The sequence below is a fragment of the Bipolaris oryzae genome, assembly GCF_000523455.1.
Source record: "Bipolaris oryzae ATCC 44560 unplaced genomic scaffold scaffold_1, whole genome shotgun sequence".
In the NCBI taxonomy this organism is placed as follows: domain Eukaryota; kingdom Fungi; phylum Ascomycota; class Dothideomycetes; order Pleosporales; family Pleosporaceae; genus Bipolaris; species Bipolaris oryzae.
In genome coordinates, this window is record NW_006911277.1 from 332136 (window position 1) to 359118 (window position 26983).

Consider the following 26983-nt stretch of genomic DNA (forward strand, 5'->3'; position numbering starts at 1 on the left):
CTATAAAGATGTAATTCTTCATGCGCACAGACGGAAGAGAATTATGCCACTTTCTACATTCCTACGACAAACGAACAGGTCAAGGTGGCTCCGAAACTTCAGGAAGAGCGTTATGGATACAGACGCGGCTATGCTTGAGTATTTTTTTGAGGAAAGCCTACGACAAAAACATCTTAAGCTAGATGAGCTACCTGGAGAGCTACTGAGCATAATCTCCAGGTACTTACCGAACCAAGAATTACGCAAGCTTCGAGAGATCGGCAGCCGGCATATCACGCAACACATTGACCATAACTTTGTAAATGCAATATCGTCTAGTTCAATATACACATACGCTGACACGTATTTATAGGTTCAAGCATACTTCCGTCACCGCATCTGTAAAACAACCAACCGCAGTGTCAGACACCTTGAAAGACTAAGCACCTCACGCTTCGCCAAGCATATTCGCACGTTGGAAATTTGTCTCGACCTCGGATCTCGTATTCAACAACTGAGTGAAGAAGGATTACCAGTTCTCGATGGACTTGTCACACTGGAAATGCTCGATGCAGTAAGACTCTTTGCTGTTATTGAATATATCTTCAATCAAGCACCGCTACTACGCGAACTGATCATTCGAGCACCAGAAGGCCAGGTTTATACGAAAGACGGACATCTGATGGCAAGGCCGGTGCCCGGAGACTATGAAGAGGTGTACGGTGACGAGTTGGAAGGGCTTTTAATTCTACGTTCTGGACAGCACCAGAGCATTGAAGCCTACGCCATTTGCGATTTTGTCTTCCAACTAGTACGCTGCACGCAGACTACAGTGTCACATCTTGAGAAGATCAGAATCTTGGGTTTTGCGAAATCAGAGTGGCAGTCATGGCTGGCGTCGGCAGAATCGATACTCGAAGGGATGGCATATGTTCCAATTTTGCAGAACTTGACCACCATCGACTTACAGCTGGAGATGTTTCCTAACAGTGAGAATAGTTGCATGTTAAACCTTGTCGAAATCACCGAGCAGAATGCCAACCTCAAGGTCTTGAAAATACGCACAAGCCCGAGAAGCATTCGGTATTACCGCACCAGCAGTGAGAATTGGGCGCCGTTACTTCAACAGCTTGGAAACAATCCGCCATTCCGCCTCCGAACACTTGAATTGGATGGACTTATTTCAAGTAAATCGGCACCATCTCTGGACCGTATTATCGATACACACTCTCCAACTCTCCGCCGACTCGTCCTAGAGCATACTAATTTCCACTACCCAAATACCCTCCATGCTCTCTTCAGCTCTCTGGCCAAGTCAAACGTAGACTATTTTAAATCAAACTGGCTATCACTCCCTGGAGGGTATTACCTGTTAGCCTTGAGAGTGTATTTCCAAACAGTTTTCGATGAAGTCATGGAGCCGACGTTTTCACATGTCGATGAGTGCGACGATGAATCTTGCTGGGACTGGGTCAAAGTATTTTGGGATGTCAGCAGTTTTGACACCCCATTGGTGTTTGACAACGAAGATGGCTGGCATGGCGAGGGTTGGATGAGACACTGCTTTATGAACTCGGTTGCGTCTATTAATTGCGGCGCCATGATAGACTATTGAGAAAGAAATTTGTCAACTCTAACGATGATCCTGTACCAAAAATATGGGGAATGTTTGGATTACCGCTTTCAGAACAATAACTAATGATACACCTATGGTCACGCGATGCGCTTTATGGTTTATTTATCCATCCAATCACCACAAACAAAAATCTCTCTGATCCTGCTGATGGCACTCTGGGCCGGAATCAGCCATCCCTGCAGATAACATAATGCATGATTATGGAGTTACACAATTATGTACCCATCCACCCCAGCCAAAGGGATCAGTTGACGCGCCCCACAAACTTGCCCCACATGAATGTCTCGGTTCGTAGCATATCCCCATTTTCTTTTTTGTATGGTGTTGACATTCTTGGCTAGGAAAACGGCTGCTATTGCAGCACTTCTAACGCAAAGTCCGCAACATCTATAGCCAAGATGCTGACTTTGCGGAAACAGTAGAGATGCCGAGCAAGGCTTCAATATACAAGACATGGCGGATAAGGCATGGGCGAATAATGAGCCACTAATAAATCTGACGCGATTACTGATTAACTCTTCTGCGCCCCAAAGATGCAACAATCGTTGAGGCATGATCATGCAATGCGTGGGAATGAGGAGGGAACGCCATTGGTCTAGCGAAACCAATTCCAGCTCGAACACTCAATTCCAAGCTCAGACTATAGCTACGGTGAAGCGGGGTACATATGCTTCATGATCACTATCGGCAAATACTGCACGTCGGGATTAGCCCACCGGCGTCGATCTGTCTATTTACGTCCAGCCACGAGTGTACAGTCGGGTTGTGGAGGCCCTCTCCCACCTATGTATGAAGATTGCCAACAACCTGATCTCTCTGGCTACCCATCTTTGCCTCTTCTATCAGCTTCTTCTCGATTCTACGTGGAACTTCGGAAATATTCACCACAATGCCAGAACTCGACAGCAGTCTGCTGTCAAACTGGAAATGCGTTGCAGCATGCACCCTTGTCTCAATGTCAACTTTCCAGTATGGCGTTGACTTTGGCGCCATCGGTGGACTGCAAGCTATGCGTGGCTTCCTCGAAGTCTTTGGACATCGTGATCCCGCCAGTCCAACTGGCTGGAATATCTCAACTGAGCGACAGCAGCTCATGTTCTCTCTGATGACATTGGGCGCGTTCGTCAGCTCGGGGTTTGCAGGAGTTGGAGCGAAGAAATTAGGAAGGCGACACTGTTTATGGCTAGCCAGTGCGCTTTGCTGTATCAGCAACATTGTCATGATGACTACAACAAACACCGCAGGATTGTATGTTGGCAGGCTGTTTATTGGATTTGCGAACGGCTGGTACATGACATTCGCACAGCTGTACATTCAGGTAAGGCTGTAAATGAAACCTCACTTGCCATCATGGCTTGGATGCTTAATGTCACAACAGGAATCTGCACCAGCCCGTTATCGTGGTCTTCTGATATCCGTATATCAAATATGGGTTTCCATCGGTACCCTCGTAGGCACCGTAGTTGACAATGCAACACACGACATGAACGGCCGCAAAGCGTACCTCATTCCATTGGGAGTGATTTTCATCGTTCCATTCCTTATGTCCATTGGGTTGTTCTTCATTCCCGAATCACCACGTTGGCTCGTTCTGGTCGGAAAGAATGAGCAAGCTGAGAAATCGCTGCTTTGGATGCGCCCGAATCCAGCGAGCGTACCCGGCGAAGTTGCCGAAATGAAAGCAGCCATCGACGCCGAGAAAGCTGTCAATGCCAGTACGAGTTTCATGGATATCTGGAGGAACCCAGTCGACCGTCGACGTACATTGCTATCTATTGCAGCAGTGTCTACTCAAGCTGCATCTGGTGCCATGTTTGTTATTGCATATGGCACATACTTCTTCCAGGCAAGTCACAAAGACAATAACCCTCTTACCCGAATACTGAACTAACTATAATGTAGATGGCAAACGTTGGCAGCCCATTCATGAACACATGCATCTTGATTGCTGTCGGTATCGTTGCAGTAGCGGTCAATAGCTGTATCATCTCCAAAGTTGGACGGCGACGTGTTTTCCTCATGGTAGGTCTATTAATCTGCGGTATCACCCAGATGATCATCGCCGCTGTCTACCACGTCAATCCTCGCACTACTCGCACCGGAAAGGTACGTTACAGTTGAGCTCAAAATTGACCACCACTTTCTGTACTAACAAGAACAAGATAATTGTTGGAGTTTCGGTCGTGTACATCTGCGGATACAACGGCATGATTGCGGCTTACTCCTGGCTTGCTGGTGGAGAGATCCCATCACAGCGTTTGCGGTCGTACACCTTCGGCGTCGCATCTGCCGTTGCCTTTGCTGCTGCTTGGCTCACCACTTTTACAGCACCCTACTTCATCAATCCCGAATCTCTCAATTGGGGACCAGAATACGGTTAGTTCCCTTTTTTGGCTACCTTGCCATGTTCCTGCAAATTCCTTTTACAGCAGTGCTTACTTCATAACCAGGTTGGATCTGGGGGCCATCTTGCTTTATCACAGCCTTGTGGGTCTACTTCTATCTCCCGGAGATTAAGGACCGCACACTTGAAGAGGTTGATGAGATGTTTGAAGCGAGACTTCCAGCCCGCAAGTTCAGAAAGTATGTGTGCGTTGGCCATTATGTACAAGGTAGAGATGAAAAGATCGCACGGAGCGATAGTGAGAAGAACGAAGCTGTACATCAGGAAGTTGTCAGCATGGGGAAGCGTGACTAAGATTATCGATGGATGGTAAAACAGTCTCGGGGTCTGTTTCTGAACATATAGTCGTATTACATCTCTATTGGGTTTAAGGAATCTTCTGCTTATTCTTCTGGAAAAATACACACACCATATTCATAAGCTATGGAAACTACACCTCTCTACAAAGTGTAACTTAGGATGAATCAAAATAGATGCGATAACACTCTCATGAGTTTCATTGATAGGAGTAAATATTATAAAAGCAATGAGCATATCTTTATCTCTGACTTCGTTCACCAGGCTTGGACCCAATCTATGTAGCCACACTGGTAGCCTTCTTGATTACCTCATCTCCTACCTCTTCCGCATGCTTCTGCGCATCATGCAGGAACACCCAATCCTCCCTTGGGAACTGTATGATAGTAGGGTCTTTCTTCACCTTCTCCCAATCCGTCTTATGCCACATATCTCTGGTAGTCTCCCCCGTCTTCTGTACCGCTTTCACACGTTCATACCGCACATCTTGGTATGCTCTCAACGCTCCTTTCACATTACCTTTACCTGCCTTCTTCAGAAGCACTGCCAGCGTAACACTGTCTTCCAACGCCTGGGTTGCGCCCTGTGCACTTGTTGGCAAAAATGGATGGGCGGCGTCTCCTAGTAGACATATGCGGCCATGGCCGGGCGCAGACCCATATCCAGAGACCCAGTTGGGCAGAGGGTCCCGGTAAACAAGCTTCCAATCTACCAGTTTCTCTTCTGGCGTCTTAGAGACGATTTTCCAGCACATAGGGTCCCAGCCTTCAAGGACTGTGCGCACGTCTTTGAGATAGCCAGGGAATGACCAGGACTCCTTGATGTCATGCGAGTCGCGGTGGGTCAAAACCCAGCAGCAGTCCGAGCCATTCTTTATGGTACTGAAGAGAAAGTGTACGTCGGGGCCTAATATTTGTGTCAGTTGCTACTACTTATCGCGCGTTTAGATCAATGGGTACAAGGCACAAAGAAAGACCTACCAATCCAGCCATTAAATGTATCGCCATTCTCACAAAACTGCTTAGTTTCTGGATCCGCAATCATGTCTTTGTTCGAGAACCACGCTCTCCAAACCGCATAACCACTGCTCTTTGGTTTGTCTTCGTACCCAAGCACTAGTGTTCTGGCTTTGCTTCTGACACCATCACTTGCCACTACAACGTCGCCAGCCACTCTCGTTCCATCCGCGAGCACAACACCTGCTTCCTTCTCATCCTCCCAGTAATGCTCAATCTTTTGTCCCAAGTTGATTTCTACACCAATCTCTTTTGCATATTCAAAGACGATTTCATGGAGCTCGCCCCTATGCCCGTTGAAGTTGGGCGCTTTTTCATTGCGCGGCGGTGTCTTCTGGTTGACTACTATCTCTCCGGTGTCCCATTTGTGGATGTTGAAACCATAATTGGTCAAGTCGATGGAGACCTTGCGCATTTCACGCGCAACGCGGCCTTCGCTCCAGCGTGCGAAGATCCGACCCCCATTAGGTCCGAAAGTAATGATGTCGCCAAGAACTTTGAGGGACGGGAAAGATTCATAGATTACAGGCGTATGGCCATGACGGATACACTCTATGGCCGTGGACAGGCCACCAAAACCTAGTTGATCTTTTTAGAAAGCGGACATGTCGTGAATCCTTGGCTAATATGTACCTGCACCGACAACAATCACTTTGATGCCTGTTTTTGGAACAGTACCAGTGGCCTGGGTTCTGTTGCCATTTGTCTTCAAAGAGGCCATGTTTTGTGGTTCGTTTTCGTCTACTCTTTCACAGACTAGAGTTCAGAATGAAAAGAAATGTCACGCCCAGGATATAACAATGAAAGAATACGAAAAAACTGATCGCGGTGCTCGATATGGATGTAAAACTCATTCCAGAAAGCGCGGGGCAGAATAGCCCGCCACTTCCCGAAGACGTACCATCTGCCGATCTGTGAGCTTGATACCTGGATCCAGGCGTGCAGGCGACATGTCTCCGATGACCTGCACGCCCACACGAACATGGAACACGGCACGTCACTCTGCAGGCTCATTCGCGGTATATCGATTCCGTCGAGAAGAGCCTGAATGGTACATACGCACAGGTACGTAGATCCGTCTACGAACCGGGCGATGTATATGCCCCACATCGTCACCAGTTTCCCCGCTGGCTTTCCCCGCATCCACTACATACTATCCAGCAGTCCTGGATCACACAATCCTTGCTGTCAGAACGAGGCGCAAAACCCTTGCTGTCAAAATACTACAGTGCAAGGCGACCCTACACAATGTCTGCAGTTATTCTCTATGCTAATCAGGACACATCCCTGGCGTTAGTAAAGTCATATTTCAGGTCTGCGATCCAGGTTGCAGTCTTCAAAAATGTAGACAGAGGTTTTAGTTAGCCTAGCTATACTTATTCTCGGGATCTGTGGGTCCAAAAATTGCTGAATGTCTGGGCAAATATCATTGCAGGCATGGTGTGTGCAGGGCTCAGGTGACCTCAGAGAATAGTAGGAAGTGAAGATCGCCGCTGGAAATCTTGGCTCGGCAACTAGTTGCAGTGCAACACGAGCTCAATACATCCATCACGCATACGTGTCAATGCAGTACTACGCATCAGATAATCTAAGTTTATCTATCAAATTTACGGTTTCAATAAGGTCCGGAAATCTATACGGTACTATCCGCCATGGCGACTTTGACACATCTGGAATGGAATCAGGATACGGGCGGGCTAGAGGTTGCCAAAGCCTTTGCAGATCAGATTCGTGAAAAGAACGGTAGTTTTGCTTGATATTCATACTGATACTATCAATTAACTGAATAGTTGATAGTACTGATTACCGGTGTATCTCCAGAAAGCATTGGCTCTTCAATTGCTCTCTCAATCGCTTCCCAAGCACCCGCCCTTTTGATACTCGCCTCGCGCACCGAATCGAAACTTGAGCAAGTACGCAAGGCCATACAAGATGCCTACCCCGAAACTACGACTAAACTTGTGCTTCTCGATTTGATGTCGCAAGACTCCGTCAGGAAGACCGCAAAAGAGGTTGCAGAATTGACCAATCGCCTGGACTTGATCATCAACAATGCAGGCCTTATGACTAAAACTCGCCGGACGACTGCGGAGGGCATAGAAGCCCAGTTTGGTGCCAATCATATCGGTCACTTTCTACTCACCAACCTTCTTGTACCCCAACTTCTAAAGTCCGCTGCATCATCTACTCCGGGGGCGACACGTGTCGTCAACGTCTCATCGCAAGGTCATCGCTTGAGTGGTATTCGTTTTTCGGATTACAATTTAGAGAAGAGTAACGAGGAGCTTCCGGAAGAAGAGCGATACACACCTCCCCCTTTATTTGCTAAGATTCCAAGCCGCAATGGATACCACGGATTTGCAGCATACGGTCAGTCGAAGACTGCAAACATTTTGTTTTCCATAGGTATCAACAAAAAGCTTGGTGGCAAAGGAATAAGGAGCTACGCTCTTCACCCCGGAGGTAAGTATTTACTTTTGCAACAATCCAGAAGTTCTCCCTGACCTGTCTAGCGATACCAACTAATATGAGTCGTGATCTTGATTCTAATTCTGAAGAGCTGGAAGCAGTTGGAAAGACAATGAAGTTGTTGAAGACTCTTGACCAAGGCGCCGCAACAGTGTTAGTAGCAGCACTGGACCCAGCCTTGAATGGTATGAAACCTTCTAGGGCCTTCTGAATGAGAGGCTAAGCATTGACATTTGTTTAGACGAGAAAGGAGTCTTCCTCGATGACTGCCAAATCAGAGACGCAGCGCCACACGCAACCGATCCGGACAAGGCTGAAAAGCTTTGGGAGTTGAGCGAGAAGCTGGTAGGGACTAAATTTGAACTATGATGCGATGACACTACCGCCTACCAAGTTTACAAGCACTTGGTCCCTGAGAATGTGATCGACCGATCAAATAAAACATACTCACCCACATCTATATCGCTCCTGCTCCAAAATTTGCTGATAGACTTAAGTATTAAGGAATTCATAAGCGGTGAAGCAGAAAACATCATTTCATTATCTTTCGCGTAAAAGACATACGTATAGCAGATACAAGTTATCCAACACCCAATCGTACACTTTTCATACCGATAATTTCCCAAAAGTCTCCCATAATCTGCCATACCTAACCAAACATTACCAAAAGAAATCAAAATCATTTGACCCCCTTCAAACCTACAAGCCTCCCTGGGGATAATACGGCCATAACGACCCAACCACAAACTCCATATCCACTTTCGTTATCAACAGCCCATAACTCCTATTCACACTCATATCCAAATCCGCCTCCAAAATTTCGTCCAACTCCCAACTTATATCCTGCAGCGTCGGTCGGTGATCCGGATCCCAATTCACACATTTTGCACACAGGTTCCTAAGCTTAGGCGCATACCTCAACAGCGTGGGGAACAACTCCAGATCAAACCTATTGTCAAGCCCATCCGGACCGCTATACCTTTCCATTCGCGGGAAACGCTCAGGTCGCGAGATGAACTGGGGGTATCCCCATTCCACTGCTTGGGGACCGCGGGCGGAATTCTCGAAGCCGTTGGCGAGCAGCCAGAAGAGGACGGCGCCGATTTGCCAGACGTCTGTTTTTTCGCCGATCTCGTTTGGCTTCGTGTCTTGCGTTTGCCCGTACACTTCGGGCGCGTAGCGGTGGTCGAATGTGTCGTGGGACCAGGTGTATTGGTTAGGGTTGTCAGGTGGAGCGCGGGACAGACGGGGTATGTCGTCGTCTTCGTCTCTGCGGTGCGGGAAGAAGGCGAGTCCAAGGTCTCCAAGAACGAATGTCGGGAATTCGCCAGGTTGGTTGGATGGGGCAATGAAGATGTTGTCCGGTTTGATGTCGCGGTGCGTGATTCTTTCTGCTCCTGGAATCAGGCGTTCGTCTTCTGCTTGCCCGAAATGCAGAATCTGGCATGCTTTGGTAAGGGCAGTGATTATTTCAATGATCAGTCGCTCGGGTAATACAGGGGGTAGATTGTCTCCTTGGTCTCTGTAACAGCGTAGTTCAGCGTCCCAGTAGTAGCCTTCCTGGGCTTCGGTTTCGCGTTTGCGTGGCGATGTATATAGGTCCAACAATTCTGGAGAGGGCATTCTTCCTTTTAGTGCCGAATGGAGATCTCCGCCTTCATAGTAGGCGAGGTAAATGCGGTATTTGCGCTGGCGCAGCATCAGTCGGTACCCGTAGTGTTCAATGAGTGTATCATGGTCAAAAGAGCCATAAGCGCGATTTCTGGCACGATCGCTGTCGACGAGTTGGTGGATTCGGATTTCTTTTGGGAGTTGGTCACGCCAGTTAATGGGATCTCGCCAATCACTTTTACTCATCCGTGCTTCTTTAATGACGAATCTCTGGGAGCCCATGTCTTAGTATATATTCGCTATTATAAGATATGACACATGATTACTCACTTTTTCAATCACATTTGTTGGATTTACCTGGCACCATAATCCCGCGCAGCCATATGATCCATATCCCAAAAACTTCGCTCCACGCATGTCTGATTCATCACTTACCGGCCACTGGTGAGGTGGAGTCTCTAGAAAGACATACGTGTTTTCTGATATGAACTTCGGCGTCATGTCTCGTGTTGCATCAATTGGTTCGGGATGCCAGGGTTCTCGAGGCCAAAAGTCGTAGGGGTAGTTGTTCCTTGGTCGTGGTGGAGGTAGTGGAGGTGCGGCTGGCACAGGGGGGATCGGATTTCCTCGTGCGTCACGTCGTAGAGGTAATGTCTTATTGGCTTTTGCGTGAGCAACATCCGCTTCGTTGTAGGGGTTTTGTGGTATTATATCGCGGCCTGGAGGCAAGCCATACAGTCTCTCTCTCCCTCTGCGTGCCTCATAGTAATCGCGCGTTAGTTCGTCGCCAGCCCATATTGTCTCTATCGTATTTTGTAATTGGACTTTAGGTCGTTAGTGAAGAGTTGTGTTTATTGCAGAATCACATACTGAGAGTCCAATCTAGTCTATGTGCGTCTTTGAAGGCTCGTGCGGCGTGTCTGAAATATGGTTTAGCCGTCGCCCACGGAGGAACACGCGGATTATTTCTGTTTCTTCTCGCCATGATCTGCGCGACGAGTTTACGGTGGTCGGATTCACTACTTCTATCCAGAGAGTACCAGCAATCTCGAGAGTTTGCAGATTGTGTTTGCCAACATGTTTTGTAGTGCGAAAATCGAACAAAGGATGCTGGGAATGGCCTTAAATCAATACAATGCGATAATCCGCATTATGTGCAAAGTAACAAAGGCACAAAGGTGAAGACATGTTCTTGCTTGGTCCTTGCACATTTCGAATTACTATCCGTCCCTAAAATGCCAATAACTCCAAAATATGCTTTTGTTAGCCCTGATACATTGACATATTAAAGAACCCAGCATATCCGAAGGCAGAGACTAGTCTTCTGAATCACCAGAAGAGTAACTCTCGATCAAAGAGAGAGGTTACCACGTACACCAAATGCCGAATAAATTTCCTTTTGCAAATTGTTCCCTTGACTCCACGATATAAGCCTCAAATCATTTTCAAGACCCGAAAACTGTGTCTGGATGGGCAGGGAGTCTGGTAGTATGATACTGGCAGTCTTCCCGATGAGCTGAATTACCCACAGCGCGAATGCCCTGTGGGCCAGCATATGGTGCGCGGCAAACATAGCAGAATTCGAACCCGCACTTGCCTGTTCAAGCTTAGTATATAAACATATGTAGTAGGTTATTCAGAGCTGTTTTTAGAATCTTACAGGTCATGTGGTCGCATCCCGTCGTTTTTTCAATCTGAGACCCACACCCTGGACATTTCTGTGCTTTCTCTTTGAGGAGCGCAGCACTGGCCCCTTCTTGTGCTGGCTTAGTCTCGATACGTTTGTTATACTCCGCACATGTCTCGTTCTCGTGAAATGGTATCACGGGCGTATGTGCAGTGCACATCCGATATCCACAACCGATACATCGGAATATCGGACCTTGTTCGCCTAATGTTGTAGTATCGTGTATCTGTCCTGAGGAGCACCCTGGCGCGATACAATATATAAAGTCTTCCTGGGTACTGAGAAAGCTACGCAGGGATAATTCGTTATAGTGATCAAATACTTCAGCCGAGGTATACTTTTGTATATCTTGATAGGTCATCAAACCTGCGCAGTCGCTTGGACATCGTATCTTCTGGATATCTTGAGTTGCAGCCATTTCTTGATCTAGCCATTGAAGAAGGCAATCATGGCATACGTCTGGTATATGGTTGCAGGAGCTAAGGTGAGGGAAATCTGGGATTGGGATTGATTCTGAGCACACTGAACATTTTCGTACACCAGGCACTGAGTCGTTGATGATGGTGATATCGTTTTCACTAGGCTTGTGAATGGTTTTCTTAGGAAGCTGAGTTGGCAGGTTTACGTCCTGCTCAATTGAGTTGCAAGAACTTTTTGAAGCTAGATGTTCCGATCGGTCGTTGGGAGCGTTGGGAGCACTGGGAGCACTGGAAGGAGTAGTCTGATACTTGTCTCCTGTCTTACCCGGCTTGCTTAGACAGAGTTTTTGATTTGGTGAATTGGGCGCCGTATCATCCACTTTTCTCTTAATAGCTTCACTCCTCCGTTGGTGACGGGATACTGTAAGTTTATCGCGGCACTTCTTGCAGTGTTTATAGTATCCATCACCTTTTCTCCGCTTATCTGGATCAGTCAAGAGACGACTACATGTTCCGCAATAAAGGGGTGAGTGTGGTGTATTAAGTGTCGATGATCGGGCAGTAGAGCTACCAGAGGCTGGCATTGGCGGGGTCATGTCGTTATTGCTGTAGTATCGTTGGTGGAATGGTGGAAGAGGAGGGTAGGGGTGGAGGATCTTGTTGCAGTTGATTGTAGAGAGTCGGGAGTTGGAAGCTGGCCACGGGTGTGTATGTGAGAAAGAAGAAAAGCTACTGTTCCGTCTTAAGTGACGAGGGATGGCTATCAATTAGATCCTGCAGTAGAAGAGAGATGTGTGCGCCAGTCATCTCTATGAGTGAGAGAAGAAAGGTCCTCAGGCAATCTCGGAGGCGATTGAGAGTCAAAGCTACTGATCGATCTCAGCAGTGAGTGAGAGGTGTAGTTGCCAATTGATCTCACTTCTTCGCAACACCTCATACCCCAGTTTAACTATTACCCATGATCTCATCCAATCTACTTACAACCCAACACCTATTGATTGTAGTGAAATCGGTGATATCCCTTCATACATCGCACAAGCAAAATAACCACCTGCCTTCACCCTATCCACCTCATCCCACCATCATCATAGCACAATACACAATTCAAAAAATCCTTTTGCTTCTGACCTCAAAAGACTGCTCATAATATCAACCTTGCATTATCCCATAGCACAACTCTTCCTCTTATCCGAAATTACCAAGCGCTGAATACTCCAACATTTATCTCCGGGACATGACCCATCCACCAATAACTCCAAAACATCTAGACCAAGAGAATTTGCTTCACTTCAAAGAACGCACACATGGAAAAAACGTGTAAAATTCATTCCCACATCCATCCAAATCAGAGACACCAGCAGAACCAAATCTCGAATAAGAACCCATTCGAACTTTTCCGATTTCGTCACAGAAATGACCCTTGTCCTAACCCATATTTATGACCGACCCCGCACCCCAAGTGTGTACCTTATTCTATTCCAAGAAGTTCATTGAACCACACCCTCCCATTGTTCCCATTGTTCCCAGACCCCCCTCTGATTTTCCCCACCCGTCCTCAATCTAACCTACAGTTCCGATACCCGTCCAACCCCACCTCCTTCATCTTCTAATCCTTTCATCCCTCCAGCAACGCCCCTTCCCCTTGGCTAATAATACCTGTTCCCCAGCGCCGCCCAGCCACGAGCCACACAGGAACGTGCCGAGCTAACCGGGGCACGCGCTGCGCCGCAGTCTTGGCGGTGCGGCGCAAGCGTCCCCCCACTATTTTTTGCATTGCCCCCCTCCCCCTCCGTACTTTCATTTGCCGAGAGGGAGTGTGTGCGTTTGTGTATTGTATACAGGGAGGCCTGACCGAGTTGTGACGTATCTTTTTTTCATAAGGCCGACACAAGCGGGGTTTGATTGCTCGTGGGCGAAGAAGTTGAGTGTTTCCTCCTGACTTCCCCTATGTGATGCTTTATCTGGCGATGCTACTGGGACAAGAAGAGTGATACTCGGCCAAGCATTGGCTTGCGCAATTGTCGTATGCGAGGGTGAGCGATAGTGTTTCGCGGTCGACATGGAGTTTTCTGCATTCGTCTAGGCAGGGCGTGGCGTCAAGGAAGAGGCTGCAGCATTGTACAGTGCCAATTTCCTGTGTGCAGTCATTGCTTCCCGAGGGACGCAAATTCAGGTTGTCGACGAGGAGAGTGACGATATCGTCGGTTGCGGTGGTGAAGGAGGGGACGAGGTGGTAGAAGAAGAATAGCATGCAAGAGCAGATGAGGAGGGTGGGTAGGAACGGTGAGTAAACGGGTATGTATTTGAGGTTTGGTCTGGCAGCGAGACGCATATCGTTCTGGTCGAGAATGGTGCCTTTGCGTCCTTGCTCTTTTATGGTATGAGCCCCCCTTATAAACGAGGAAGCTGGAATGTGAAAGGTGAAATACTATATGGTTTTACTGTTGTTTGCCGTAGATGGAGTACTTTGTAGTTGTTGTGCTACACCAGTGGAACCGCAACCTCTAAAACGAAGAGGGAGAAGGGATGAAAACAACAAGATGACAATTGCGGCGCGAAGAGGGCCGATATAAATCTGACAGTGGCATAACCGCCATGCGGCCCATAGGCACGATAGGAAACTGCGGCTAGTAAGCAACTAGTTCGTGCCCGTTGAAGCGGTAAGACGGCGGCGCTAATGTATACTTCGTACTAGAGCTTGGCTTGTTCGCTAAGTGCGACGCAGGAAGTGGCTTCGACGTGGTTCGCCTTACCCAAACAAGTGTGCAATGTCATCTTATCCAAGATGCTTGGCATGTATACGAAGTTAGTGTGGCCGCTTGTGCTGCCACAGGGGGAGATTTGATTCGACTCGAGCAGAAATCACAGACGGCATGTAATCCGGGGTAACGCACTGGCTTAACGCACTGGCTGAAGCGCATTGGCCTCCAAAGTGAATGGTGCTGACGGCCGAGACGAGGCGCTCTTGGAGCTAACCTCACCCAGTGATCAGTAGAGTTCTGATCGGGGCCGTGGAAATGTCCGAAGTGCGCGTGACGCATCCGGTGCATCCGCGAAGCTTATGTTTCAAGTTTTGTGTCTTGATCTTGGATTAGGTTGACGATATTTCAGGCTCAACCTAAGCGACAGCTGCACCTGGTGCGAGTAGAGACATAAAGTCGGCCACAGAAGCGTCCGAAAAACCCGACCAAGTTCATGCTATGTACGTGCGAGACTTTTTGGGCTTGGCCTAATATCCCAAGACACCGGCGGTGTGATGATATGATGTGAGATGTAGTGAAAATGGTTCTACGGATTGTACGGATTGCATAAGCAGCACCTCTATCTGACCAGCGAGTCATGGTGCGTACATACATGTTAGGAAACGCGAGACGCTGATCCTGGAATACAAATTGTTCAGAGTCCATATCGAGAATTTAGAGTTTGATGATCTCTCGGGTGCCAAGTAGATACATCTGTAAGGCTAGTCCCAAGATATCCTGGGCAGGTCAGCATAGGTTTCAGGTTAGCGTTGTTGGAAATGGCGAGACTTACAAAAGCATGATGCCCGCGCCAGCAAACATTGCAGAAAACTGCAATAGGGTCTTCCTCAATTCCTGACCCTTGTTGGGGCCAGTCTCTAACAACTCGGGAATAACAGCAACAGTGCCAACATATAAAAAGGTGCCGGCAGTGAAGGGCAGCAGCATATCCCCCCATTGGAGGCTAGTGCCCATGAGACCCGGGCCAGTAGAGACAGCCGAGTTAGAGTTTCCGCCGAATTCTTGTACAGCAATGCCAATGCATGTTCCCAGGAAAGCGCCCACAGCAGTTACAAACTGAGCACCCATGGCTGCGCGCTTGCTAAAGCCAGATTGAATCAGGAGCGCAAAATCGCCAACTTCGTGGGGGATCTCGTGGAAGAAGACGGCTACAGTAGTTGTGGCGCCGATTGTAGGCGATGCGTAGAAAGAAGAGCTAAGGGCGAGACCATCGGTAATGTTGTGGGTAAAGTCCGCAATGAGATTGAGGTAACCGCCAAGCTTGACGCTGGCGTTGATCTCCTTCTCCGTATCTGGTGTTACGCTTGCTTTAGCAGTTTTGTTGTCTGCAGTGCCCTTGCGAGCGCGGACTCCGTCTTTTGATCCGTCAACGTCGACTCCAGTTGCCTTGACAGTCGCATCTACCTTCTCATGGGAGTGCCCATGCGAATGGTCGTGTCCGCCTGCACCTCCAGTCGCAATGCGCAATCCCTTGTCCATAGCGACGAATGTGATGAAGCCTACCATGATGGCAACGCCCAGCAGCAGGTTTTTGTTAGGCTCTACCATGACGAACTTGACAGAGTTAGGTTCGTCTTCACCGAGAAATATCTCCGGCAGCAGGTGGAAGAGCGTGTCACCCAGCAGGCCACCTACGGCGAATGCCACCATGACGGACAGTGACGAGGGGTCGATGTTGGGCGGACATAGTGCAAGGAGGAAGTTAGGAGGGCCAGAGATGTAGAGAGTTGCCAGCAGGGAATTAACTGCAGGGCTTCCAGGGAAGAGGAAGGCGAATATTTGGGCGGTGAGGGAAGAGGTAGTGGGGTTGGAGGCCACTTTGTGCTGGTTGAGAGCTTGCACGAGGGGACATTCCTAACGAGGCGTGTCAGTGCTGGCCTAGGGATGCGTCACGAGGGCGCCGTTGCTTGTTAAAGTTTTGATGAGATGTAATGTAATGGCCCTCGGCACACCGTGAGGGGTTCAGCGCATAGGGTGAATGTCATACCTGCAACTGCTCCTCAATATCGTGGACTGTGAGGTTCTCTACTGGGGTGCCGGTCTCGCCCTTGACTGCTGCAGCAGCCACGTTCCAAGCGAGCACTCCAATGAAGATTGCCAGGGACAGAAGAGTCCTGTTGCGACGCGACACCATGGCGGCACGTGAATTGATCTCTATGCCGGAGTATGGGGTGGTAGAAGGTTGAATTGGTGAGCTAAGGGGCTGCTCAGAATGAAAGTACACATGGGTGCAACTGCACAGTGGCCTCAGGCGTGTTTCGGGGGTCCGCCTGCTATCGATAAGACTAGCGCCGAGGCCGCAGAAAGAAAGTTCGCCAAAACTTTTGGAACATGCGACTCGCGACGTGACCCTCCAACAAAGCCACCCCCTGCATATCCCCAACCACATTCCAATCTAGTCGAGATGGGTCGCGAGCTCCAGAAGAAGAAGAATAAGTCTTCAATCCCAAAGAAGCGCCAAAAGGGACCTTCCAAGAAGAAGATCCTGCAGAACCCTATCATAGCGAAGCACTGGTACTATGCGCTTTTACATTCAACATCATCGTGGAATCTAACTATTACCCCAGGAACCAAAAAGAAACGCTGTCGCAGAATTATCGCCGTCTCGGCCTTACGGCGCGCCTCAATCATGCCACTGGCGGCACAGAAAAGACCATTGCTCTCCTTGGCCTTAACGACGAAAAATCATCGCGCGCCGACACAGCCGCCGGGAGTACCGCGAATGCTCTGAATATTGTCTCCAAAGCGAAGAAACCCGAAAACATCCCCACAGAGGAGATTGAAGTCGAGCGCGATCCCGAGACTGGTGCCATTCTTCGAGTCGTCGGCACGCTCGAGAAGAAGAACAATCCATTTAATGACCCGCTAGTCGAGATTGAGGATGGCGAAGAAATGGAATGGAACGGATTCGCAATGGTGCCTGAACACAAGGAGGATGAACCGGAGAACCCAGTCATCAAGCAGCTGGAAGAGGCAGCAATGAATGGCGCAAGAAAAGCACCTAGAGGCCAGAGCCAGCGAGAACAAGAATGGGTCGAGCGATTGGTCAACAAGTACGGCGACGACTACGCTAAGATGGCGAGAGACCTCAAACTCAATCCCATGCAACAGACAGCAGCAGACATCAGGAAACGGGTTCTCAAATGGCAGAAGACGCAAGCAAAGGCATAAGGGATGCAGTCAAGCTTTTTACTATGCATGGAAGCAGGCGTCAGGGAGTTTTGGGGCATGGCTGTACATAATGCAACAATCAGCATTTAAATTTACATTACAGAGTTCATCAACCTTGTAAAATGATTTTATCTCTGAGAACAGGCCCTATATGCTGATCATCGGTTTCATGCTTGTAATGGGAATGAATCGCCTCCCGGAATGCCCTGACTTGCTAGTCAGTGAACCCTGATCTCAACCCCGCAACACTACCAATCGATTTCAGACTTCATTACAACACTGTCACCACCCTCAATCCTGATGCCTCACATATATGGACAGCACCAGCAGCCTAGAGGATGCCGGCCTCTACCGCACCCAAGTCTGCAATAAGTGTAGCCGACGAAAGGCCCGATTTGCTAAGTCACTGCCCGAATACGAGCCTTGCAAAAGGCCCCCAACACATTACCTATACGAACAGCATAACAGGACGCCGTTGACACACAAAAATCTGACTCGGGTTGACCAACAGCTTCGTCGATCACAGCCCGAGTCGCTCGGGCCAAGCAGTGCATCCAAGCCACCAAAGCGCGCATGTGGCATTTAGAAGCAGCCTAGAGTAACGATATACGCAGTAGGAGCACCTGCCCAACCCTACAATGCGATCACGGATGCAACAAATGGTGACTCGCTTATCGGCGTTTCGATCAAGGCTCCGCCTTCTGGCCCGTCCGACTTCACTTGGGATGGGCAATGGTAGGGCAGCGCTCGAGCCAAGACGGATATTGGCGGTACAATTGCCTCTCTCTTGTCAGCTGATGAAGAACAGATAGTTGATGACATGAACTGATAGTCAAAGAAAATAGGACCGGCTACCTGGGACTCGGTTCGGGTGCTACAATGTTGAGATTACTCCACTCTGGCACGCAACCTTGACATAACCTCACTAGACAACATAATCTGACTATACACTGCATCCTGGAATATTCTCAATCTAGGGACAGCTGATCTGAAAGCTGCTGTAAACGCCTGCTTCTGCGTACACCATAAGTCATACCCTCCTGTCGATGAACATATATTTCGTGCTCAATGCGCCGATGTTGTTCTCTGATACTTGATTTTCGGCAAGATAAAGTACGACGGACTTTCCTTAACAGGCAGTCCCGGACGTGCAAGATATGAAGCGGAGCTTGTACTATTAACAAGGCCTGAACCACCTCAAATCTCCTGCTGATAGAACGCATCTTGTTTCTCTCCAAACTCTACATCATATAATGCTCACAATTAGTCAGGAATCTTTGCATTTCCCTCCAGTTTTAGACATTCCTTTCCGGAGAAAAAGACGATGTGATCCTTGGAGAGATGTTGAACAGACAATAAAACACTATGTTGTTCTTCCAACCCATGACATTTTGCCTGCTTAGAATGACTGGTGAAGCTTTTCGAGTTCAATTGTGCCAATTTCCTTGTTGAATTCTGTGCAATAGGTCAAGATTTGGGGCTTATGAGGCACAAATGCGGGGGAACTGGAGTCCGTCAATCTGATGCGGGGTGGGTCCCTAACGCACTCCCTAGTCCTATGCCAACGCACTTGAAGCCAGCATGGATTGAAAGAAGAGCAGGTATACCCACTTCGAGATGCTGATCCATCGATAAGGGAAAACTTATCATGAATACTTTTCTTACCCCTCAGTGCAACTTTGCGCATCCGCATCGCGATTGATCTCAACCATCCACAATGCCTCTCGCCAAACCATCCAACACCGATGCCCCAGTGCATTCCCTCTTCTCCCTCAAGGGCAAAACCGCTGCTGTAACGGGAGGCGTCCGAGGCATCGGCCTCGCAGCTTCGCAAGCCCTCGCTGAAGCAGGTGCCAACGTCGCTATCCTCTACTCGAGCACCAAAGATGCCGACGCCATCGCCGCGCGCATCGCCTCCAGCACCGGCGCAACAGTAAAAGCTTACAAAGCCTCCGTCGAAAACAAAGACGAAATAAACAACGTAATTAACACAATTGCAAAAGACTTCGGCGGCCTAGACATCGTCGTTGCGAATGCGGGCATCGCAAACCACCGTCCAGCTGAAGACTACACCGAGGAACAATGGCGCCACATCATGTCCATTAATCTCGACGGCGCCTTCTACACCGCACAAGCCGCTGGCGTCATCTTCAAAGCTCAGGGCCACGGCAACGTCATTTTCACCGCCAGCGTCTCCGCCATCTTGGTCAATGTGCCTCAGAAACAGGCCGCGTACAATGCGTCCAAAGCGGCTGTCGTGCAGCTAGCGCGGTGTCTGAGTGTCGAGTGGGTGGAGTTCGCGCGTGTCAATTGTATATCTCCTGGGTTCATAGATACGGATATGCTCGATGTACATCCGAGGGCGTGGAGGGAGAAGTGGTTGAGTATGGTGCCTGCGGGGAGGCTGTGTGATCCTGGGGAGTTGAAGGGGGCATATGTGTTTTTGGCGAGTGATGCGAGTAGTTATATGAGTAAGTCAATTTCCCCCTACGTAATTTCTCCCCTGTTTTATTTTTTGGTCTGCTGCGCTGGGGGTTAGTTGGGATATATGAAAGCTAACTAATGACACAGCGGGTGCGAATTTGGTGATTGATGGTGGCTACACATTACCGTAGACTCGGATGCCCAATTGAAAAGCATTGGCTCTTCAAATCAAGCAAATATTAGTGTACAACAAGGCCTCTAGTTCTGGAGTCATGACATGCATTGCATACTGCATACATCTTCCTGCACCACAACTTCCAACCAGGACCAAGACTATCAAAGACACCGCCGTTGCATAAACCAGTCAACCCCTCTGGACGAATCCCGGACAAGAACTTCTCATCACCCTCCCATCACCCTACCTCCCCAAAATCCCCATACCCGCACTCGATCCGATCCCATCCACCAACCCACACTATCCCCAAAACCCCCCTCTCCTCCGTCTCCCAGGCCCAGAATCTCACTCTACACCTCCTCGCCATCTCGTTTGCCCAATCCCCACGCCCCCCCTCTACACCGCGTCACGAGCTATGTCGTGATACTTGAGAACCCTCTCGCTGCCATGTATGCATTGTACGAACCGGAAGCGAGCGGATACGCCGCCCGCCCGGTTGTGTCACGCTACGTACCCGCTTAACGGGCTTCTAGAAGGTTGGTCAAGGGCAAAATGCTTCGGTGGGTAAGCTTTGTAAGGGCGTAGCTTTTTTGATTGGGGGGCGCGTCAGCGGGGTGTGACGTCAGTGGGTGGGTGATTGGTTTGGTGGGTTTATTGGGGTGGTTGAGGGGGCGGAGCACCGGGGGAGGGTTGTACGATAGTGGATAGTTACTGCATTAGGTTTATGTAGTAGTAGTATTGTATCCTTGTGGAATCTCTGTATATGTGATGTGAAGATGTGAAGAGCAAATGTTGATACTGTTGGTAGGTTACTCTTCATTTCTCTATCTCTCTCCTCGCGTTCCCCAGATCCATCCGTCCAAACCACGATCACACCACCCCAGCAGTAACGATTCAAGAACGGTTCTTCAAAGCCACATGATGCACCGAATCAGCAGTATTACTACAGTACCATCCGCACCCTTCCGCCCCACACACACGTCGCCGTCGCCATCGCCATCGCACACCATCCAATACCCGGTCTCGTGGCCACGGGGGGTGTCAGGAAGCGGGGAAAGAAGATGAATGAACATGCAGTCAGCAGCGAGCAAGCGCGGATTGATATCCCGAATTCCGAGTTGAAAAATGGGTTGCCTGCGAAGGACTCAGGTATATAAGGCGGGGTGGGTTACGCAATGTAGAAGATCTGTAAGAATGCCTTGTTACGCCTGAGTTCTTTTTTGAACCTGTACTCAGATCTACTACTAAGTTAATTGTAAGAAAGAGATTTGACAGAGGGAAATAGTAATGAATAAGATCAAGGAGAAGATCAAGGGGTTGACAGGTAGTGGCCCGCTGGAGAAATCGTCGCGGTGGGTGGGTGAGCATCCTGGATATGATAATACGCCGTTGCCTCGCTTCACCCGGGCGGGATTGGGGATGGGTGTTTTGGTATCAATGGGAGGTTTCGTGTTTGGGTATGGATATCCCTCTCTTCTTCGCTATGTCGTCTCATCACTTCCCTTCTTCTATTGCTGCGCCACTCCGCTTTTTCGCTAACGTCCATGGTTGCGCAGCTATGACACTGGTCAAATCTCTGGCTTCCTGGAGATGGTCGACTTCCGACGTCGCTTCGGTCAGAGACGCCGCAATGGCGACCTTTACTTCTCCAACGTGAGGTCGGGTCTCATTGTCGCTTTGCTTTCCATTGGCACACTGTTTGGAGCGCTCATTGCGGCACCGATTGCAGATAAGATTGGTAGGAAGATGAGTATCATTGCCTGGTGTGGCATCCTTTCTGTGGGTTTCATAGTACAAATGACTGCAACCGACAAATGGTACCAGATCATGATGGGCAGATTTGTTGCTGGTTTGGGAGTCGGGGCTATGAGTTTGCTCGTGCCCATGTACCAGGTATGTATAGTCGTGGTGACCGATAGATGTACCGAGGGCTAATGACGTGCAGGCGGAAACGGCGCCGCGCCATATTCGTGGCGCTCTCATCTCAACGTACCAGCTCATGATTACCTTTGGTATTTTCCTCGCTGCCGTCTTCAACTATGCAGCTGAAAAGCACCAATCTGGTAAAAAGGCTTCGTGGCTGATCACATTGGGACTTTCATTCGTGCCCGCTGCTATTCTCGCCGTCGGTATTTTGTGGTTTGATGAAACGCCCCGTTTCAATTTCCGCCATGGTAGAGTGGACAAAGCTACCAAGACGATGGTCGATGTATATGGTGTACCCGAAAACAATTACGCCATCCAAATGGAACTGCAGGAAATGCGGGAGAAGTTGGAAGCTGAGAGCAAAATCACTAATAATCCTATTCAAGAATGGATCGGCATGTGGTCAGCGCCGAAGATGGCATATCGTATTGCGATCGGTATGGGATTACAGATGTTCCAGCAACTGACAGGAGCCAACTACTTGTTAGTATCTGCCCATATTCCTAGAGACTATACTGACACTTTGAAGCTTCTACTATGGCACCACTGTTTTCGCAGGTACTGGTATCAAGAATTCGTTCGTAACACAGATGATCCTTGTTAGTTTTCCTGATCCAAAAAATCACTCGAGATCCAGACTAATCATTGGCAGAATGGCATAAACTTCGGGGTCACTTTCTACGGCCTGTATATCGTTGAACACTATGGTCGCCGCAGGTCATTGATTGCTGGTTCGTGCTGGATGTTCATCTGTTTTTTGATCTTTGCGTCTGTTGGCCACTTTTCGCTGGATCGACAGAACCCAGAGAATACCGAGAGCGCGGCAACGGCTATGATTTGCTTTGCCTGTTTCTTCATTTTTGGATTTGCGACGACTTGGGGCCCGATGATGTGAGTATGCCTTCCTTCTTTAGGATGTAATTTGCTGATGGTTGATAAGCTGGACAATCTGTGGTGAGCTGTACCCCAGCCGTTACCGCGCAAAAGCCATGGCCTTGTCAACAGCATCAAATTGGTTCTGGAATTTCCTATTGGCCTTCTTCACTCCGTTCATTACTGGCGCTATCGACTTCCGCTATGGCTACGTCTTTGCTGGAACTAATATACTTGGCGGCCTCATCGTCTACTTTTTCGTTATCGAGGGCCAAGGCCGCACTCTGGAGGAGATCGATACGATGTACTTGATGGGAGTCAAGCCTTGGGAAAGCTCAAAGTGGGTAGTACCTAGTCTAGAAGAGATGAACAGTAAGACAAGGCAGCAGCTTGAGGCGTTGAATCCAGAGTTGGCGTTGAAGAAGGAGGTTGCGAGCGGCGAGGGTGGCGTCCAGAATGGCGCCAATGCAGGAGAGATAGAGAGGAGTTCCCGGGACAGTGATACCAATGGGGAAGCGAACAGGGAAGCCCCAGCAAAGGATAAAGATATGGAACCGTAATTAGGATAATTGGTGCGATTACTTGCGGGGGTTGTCCTGCGGTGAGGTAGAGCAATCCCATCTCGTTTGTCATGTATGTACATTAATACGTCCCCTCTAGCCCACATGGCCCACCTAATGAGCAAATACATATGTTATCAGCACTTTGACATCGTGAAATACATGAGCGTTCACTCAAGGATTGTCAACTGTTTTCGACATGGCATGGTGTTGTCGATGGCATGCTTTAGGCACGTGAAGACAATCCCGCTTCGGATGATTCGGCTGAACAACGATCCTGGAGCCTTGACTTTGGCAGATCACAGCACTGTCAATGCTGCGAGGAGTGGACAGCTGAGTGTTGGGGAAATTTTGGGTCAGACAGCGCCATGTCATGGGGTGCTCATCTGTAAGGTAATGTTTAAAGAGCTCGGGGGTCACTGCATTGGTCTTGTATCTCCTCACACCACATGTTTTAGCATTTCACGTAACCTCATTCAGCGCTGACAGCAGCAGTGTACATACCGTGAGGCAACATCAACAAACATAAAATGGATTTCGGTCTTGCCGAAACACGATTTCCTTAGGCCGCCCAAGAAAAAAACCATCGAGCCTAGCTTGCACATAGTCTCGGCATTCCAAGCCGCCACCTTTCACGCCAAGAACGTCCTCCAGCCAGAAAGATCAGATAAGATGGGCCTTATCACTAGTTAGTGAACTATAAGATCCTAACACGCGGTACATGGGTGCGCCATGTGGTCATCGCACAGACTTGCGGGATGGGCTGAGGCAAGGTCGCGTGGTGAAGGTCTCGTCGGCCAAGTCACCGCTCTGCTTGGCGGTAAAATGAATTGCCAATAGCACACCGCTGTCGGTCAACCCGTTCGGGGTGAATCAGCAAGGTTGCAACGCAGGGTCGATCAGATAAAGTAGCGTCCCAGCCGTACCGTTGTCTTGGGAGTTTTGCGCGAAAACTCGATTTTCGACGCGTCCTCTCACCACTGATTCAACTTTTTGATTTTGGATGCGACTATGAGGGACTCGATGCGGCCTGATGAGGGTGTTGATGGCCAAGTTCTTCAGAATCGGACTGAGCATCCAGAATTTGGCAAGGATGCGGATTACGGCCACGAAACTTTTCCGGGCGAAACTTCGGGTGATGGTACCACTCAGGCTGGTGTAAAGCGCATCGAGGCTGTGAGTAAGGCGTGGACAAAGGCATCACTAATCGTCGCCTATGTCTCGTAAGTTGGTTGTTCTTGATACATTGTCGTCAGACTAACATTGTGTCCAGCCTTCTCCTCATCGCCAACGTTACCTCCCTCGAGATTCAAGTCACGGGTGCCTTGGTACCATTTGCGACAAGTGCTTTTTCCGCACATTCTCTGGTTTCTACTGTCACCGTTGTGCAGGGTGTGGTCGCCTGTAAGTGCCCATGATTCCGTGTCCACGAGCAGCCAATAATGAAGTTATGTAGCTGTCATCAAACCTCCAGCAGGAAAGATCGCTGATGTTTTCGGTCGCCTGGAATCCTTTACTATCATCGTCACTCTGTACACTCTTGGCTATATCATGCAGGCCGCCTCGAATAGTGTTCAAACATTTGCTGGCGCGCAAATATTCTGGTCGATTGGCTTCAACGGATTGCAGGTCTTGCAGCAGATCTTCGTAGCCGACACCACGGACTTGTTGAACCGTGCACTCTTCTCAACCCTGTTCGACTTACCCTTTCTATGGACGACATGGGCTGGACCGGAGGTCGGACAGTCGATTCTCAAAAATACTACTTGGCGATGGGGATATGGTATCTGGGCTATCATTCTGCCCGTTTGTTTCATCCCACTAGCAGTCAGCCTCTTCACGAACCAACGGCGAGCGAAAAAACTGGGCTTTGAAGTTCCCAGCCCGTTTCGAGGCAGTAGCGCCTTTCAAGTCATCAAGAATATCTGGTTTGACCTTGATGCTGGCGGGCTGCTACTATTTGCTGCTGCCATCTCTTTGATCTTATTGCCACTCACGCTAGCTCCAAATGCCGACGGGAAGTGGACCAACCCAAGCATGATCGCTATGCTTGTAGTTGGTGGTGTGTTGCTACTCTTGTTTCCGTTGTGGGAGACTAGTAAGAAGCTAGCACCGATAGCATTCTTCCCACCCGGGTTGTTCAAAGAGCGAACCATTATTGCGGGTGTCTTGATAGCGTTCTTCTACTTCAGTAAGTCACAACCGAACTTGACTATTAAACATTACTGAGCATTTGACAGTGGCATTCTACATGTCGGTCTTCCCGTACTTCTACTCTTATCTCCAGATCGTTCAGGGCCAGTCCCTTACTGCCGCCAGCTATATCACCCGAGTATTCAGCTTCAGTTCGACAGTCTCGTCGGTCGTGGTCTCGCTCATGATCAAGTATACTGGCCATTACAAGTACTATGTGACTTGTGGTTCTGCCATCTACCTCTTAGGGATGGGCCTCATGCTAGCCTACCGCACGCAAGACGCGTCTACGGCTACGCTTGTAGGTACTCAGATCGTCATCGGTATCGGCGGTGGTTTTCTCAACGTCCCGGTACAACTCGGTGTCCAAGCATCGGCTTCGCATCAACAAGTTGCAGCGGCAACAACCGTATGGCTTACGCTCCTTGAAGTTGGTGGTGCTGTTGGATCGGCTATCTCGGGCGCTATTTGGTCAACGTACATTCCTGCAAAGCTTCAGCAGTACCTCCCTGAAGCAAATGCAGCAGACTGGGCAACAATCTACGGCAGTATTACAATAGCTGCAGATTACGCCACCTATCCACCTGGCTCACCTGTTCGCATTGCGATCAATAGGGCATACCAAGAGACGATGCGTTACCTCCTGATCGGTGCTCTTTGTTGTGCTGCGCCTATTCTGCCATTAACATTCTTCCTCAAAAACTACAAGCTCGACCAAATGGATCAAAAGGTGGTAGGTAATGTGGTTGGAAGTGCGGAAAAAAAGGATAAGGGCAAGAGCTGGAAGTTCTGGCAGCGTGGATAGCGCGCAAGGTTGAGACAGAAGGTTCCTTACTCGTAACAGCACCTTTGTGGCGGCAGGAATTCCCCGACTGCCATCAACACTTGAATTAAATCCATGGGATTACCACATCCGGTTCCGTCAATTTTCATAATAATCATTCTGCTATTGCTCGTGAAGAATAAATACCGCACTCCTACCACCCGCATCTCCGCCAAGCGTATGTTTCATGGTCCGCGATGAACCATGAATCGCTGGCAGCCTGCCGAGACTCAGTACGACGTTACTGAGACTTGGCTGCGACTTGGTTTTGTAGCTTAATTCGAAGACGGAAGGTGCCGAATGTCGCGTCTCAAGGATCGCAGTTTTGCTAGATTCGGTAAGTCACTGGGTACGTACGCGACTCCACCGCATAACAGGGCGAACAGTCGCATCTGTCAACCGGTGCCTGCCATGAAGTTTTCGGATCTGTAGTTTATCGGATATCCCAAAAAAACAGGTGTGAAGTTATCGATGTACCAAGAGGCTGGAGATTCATCACGATTCGAAGCCAGATTTGCAAGAAAAGAATATTTCTCATCAAAAGATTTGAGATTTGAA

At 49.0% G+C, this 26983-nt stretch overlaps 11 protein-coding genes across 11 annotated transcripts; 6 read left to right on the forward strand and 5 right to left on the reverse strand.

The window, feature by feature from the left end:
- Positions 1–661: 661 nt before the first annotated feature.
- COCMIDRAFT_31683 (uncharacterized protein) lies at positions 662–1594 on the forward strand (the record flags this gene model as incomplete). The annotated part of the gene is made up of 1 exon (XM_007684179.1): positions 662–1594. One exon carries the CDS (start codon positions 662–664, stop codon positions 1592–1594), a length of 933 nt encoding a protein of 310 aa, XP_007682369.1.
- Positions 1595–2504: 910 nt separating this feature from the next.
- COCMIDRAFT_31684 (uncharacterized protein) lies at positions 2505–4313 on the forward strand (the record flags this gene model as incomplete). The annotated part of the gene is made up of 5 exons (XM_007684180.1): positions 2505–2933; positions 2994–3461; positions 3518–3721; positions 3778–3991; positions 4066–4313. 5 exons carry the CDS (start codon positions 2505–2507, stop codon positions 4311–4313), a joined length of 1563 nt encoding a protein of 520 aa, XP_007682370.1.
- Positions 4314–4593: 280 nt separating this feature from the next.
- COCMIDRAFT_80188 (uncharacterized protein) lies at positions 4594–6053 on the reverse strand (the record flags this gene model as incomplete). Its single annotated transcript, XM_007684254.1, has 3 exons — positions 4594–5222; positions 5297–5911; positions 5966–6053. The coding sequence occupies 3 exons, from the start codon at positions 6051–6053 to the stop codon at positions 4594–4596; spliced, it is 1332 nt and encodes a 443-aa protein (XP_007682444.1).
- A 931-nt stretch (positions 6054–6984) lies between these two features.
- COCMIDRAFT_80292 (uncharacterized protein) lies at positions 6985–8170 on the forward strand (the record flags this gene model as incomplete). Its single annotated transcript, XM_007684255.1, has 4 exons — positions 6985–7075; positions 7130–7795; positions 7846–7986; positions 8043–8170. 4 exons carry the CDS (start codon positions 6985–6987, stop codon positions 8168–8170), a joined length of 1026 nt encoding a protein of 341 aa, XP_007682445.1.
- Positions 8171–8500: 330 nt separating this feature from the next.
- Positions 8501–10397, reverse strand: COCMIDRAFT_21516 (uncharacterized protein; the record flags this gene model as incomplete). Its single annotated transcript, XM_007684141.1, has 3 exons — positions 8501–9682; positions 9743–10236; positions 10283–10397. 3 exons carry the CDS (start codon positions 10395–10397, stop codon positions 8501–8503), a joined length of 1791 nt encoding a protein of 596 aa, XP_007682331.1.
- A 460-nt stretch (positions 10398–10857) lies between these two features.
- Positions 10858–12114, reverse strand: COCMIDRAFT_21517 (uncharacterized protein; the record flags this gene model as incomplete). Its single annotated transcript, XM_007684142.1, has 2 exons — positions 10858–11009; positions 11073–12114. 2 exons carry the CDS (start codon positions 12112–12114, stop codon positions 10858–10860), a joined length of 1194 nt encoding a protein of 397 aa, XP_007682332.1.
- Positions 12115–13496: 1382 nt separating this feature from the next.
- On the reverse strand, positions 13497–13823 carry COCMIDRAFT_60881 (uncharacterized protein; the record flags this gene model as incomplete). The annotated part of the gene is made up of 1 exon (XM_007684256.1): positions 13497–13823. A coding segment is annotated over one exon (327 nt), but the record flags the coding sequence as incomplete, so codon positions are not given.
- A 1225-nt stretch (positions 13824–15048) lies between these two features.
- COCMIDRAFT_80403 (uncharacterized protein) lies at positions 15049–16414 on the reverse strand (the record flags this gene model as incomplete). Its single annotated transcript, XM_007684257.1, has 2 exons — positions 15049–16134; positions 16268–16414. 2 exons carry the CDS (start codon positions 16412–16414, stop codon positions 15049–15051), a joined length of 1233 nt encoding a protein of 410 aa, XP_007682447.1.
- A 270-nt stretch (positions 16415–16684) lies between these two features.
- Positions 16685–17451, forward strand: COCMIDRAFT_31691 (uncharacterized protein; the record flags this gene model as incomplete). Its single annotated transcript, XM_007684181.1, has 2 exons — positions 16685–16794; positions 16848–17451. The coding sequence occupies 2 exons, from the start codon at positions 16685–16687 to the stop codon at positions 17449–17451; spliced, it is 714 nt and encodes a 237-aa protein (XP_007682371.1).
- Positions 17452–19168: 1717 nt separating this feature from the next.
- COCMIDRAFT_31692 (uncharacterized protein) lies at positions 19169–20066 on the forward strand (the record flags this gene model as incomplete). The annotated part of the gene is made up of 2 exons (XM_007684182.1): positions 19169–19922; positions 20023–20066. 2 exons carry the CDS (start codon positions 19169–19171, stop codon positions 20064–20066), a joined length of 798 nt encoding a protein of 265 aa, XP_007682372.1.
- A 1271-nt stretch (positions 20067–21337) lies between these two features.
- Positions 21338–26407, forward strand: COCMIDRAFT_79992 (uncharacterized protein; the record flags this gene model as incomplete). The annotated part of the gene is made up of 10 exons (XM_007684258.1): positions 21338–21507; positions 21607–21943; positions 21996–22459; positions 22506–22575; positions 22629–22867; positions 22917–23405; positions 24426–24632; positions 24683–24813; positions 24866–25146; positions 25640–26407. 10 exons carry the CDS (start codon positions 21338–21340, stop codon positions 26405–26407), a joined length of 3156 nt encoding a protein of 1051 aa, XP_007682448.1.
- Positions 26408–26983: the final 576 nt, after the last annotated feature.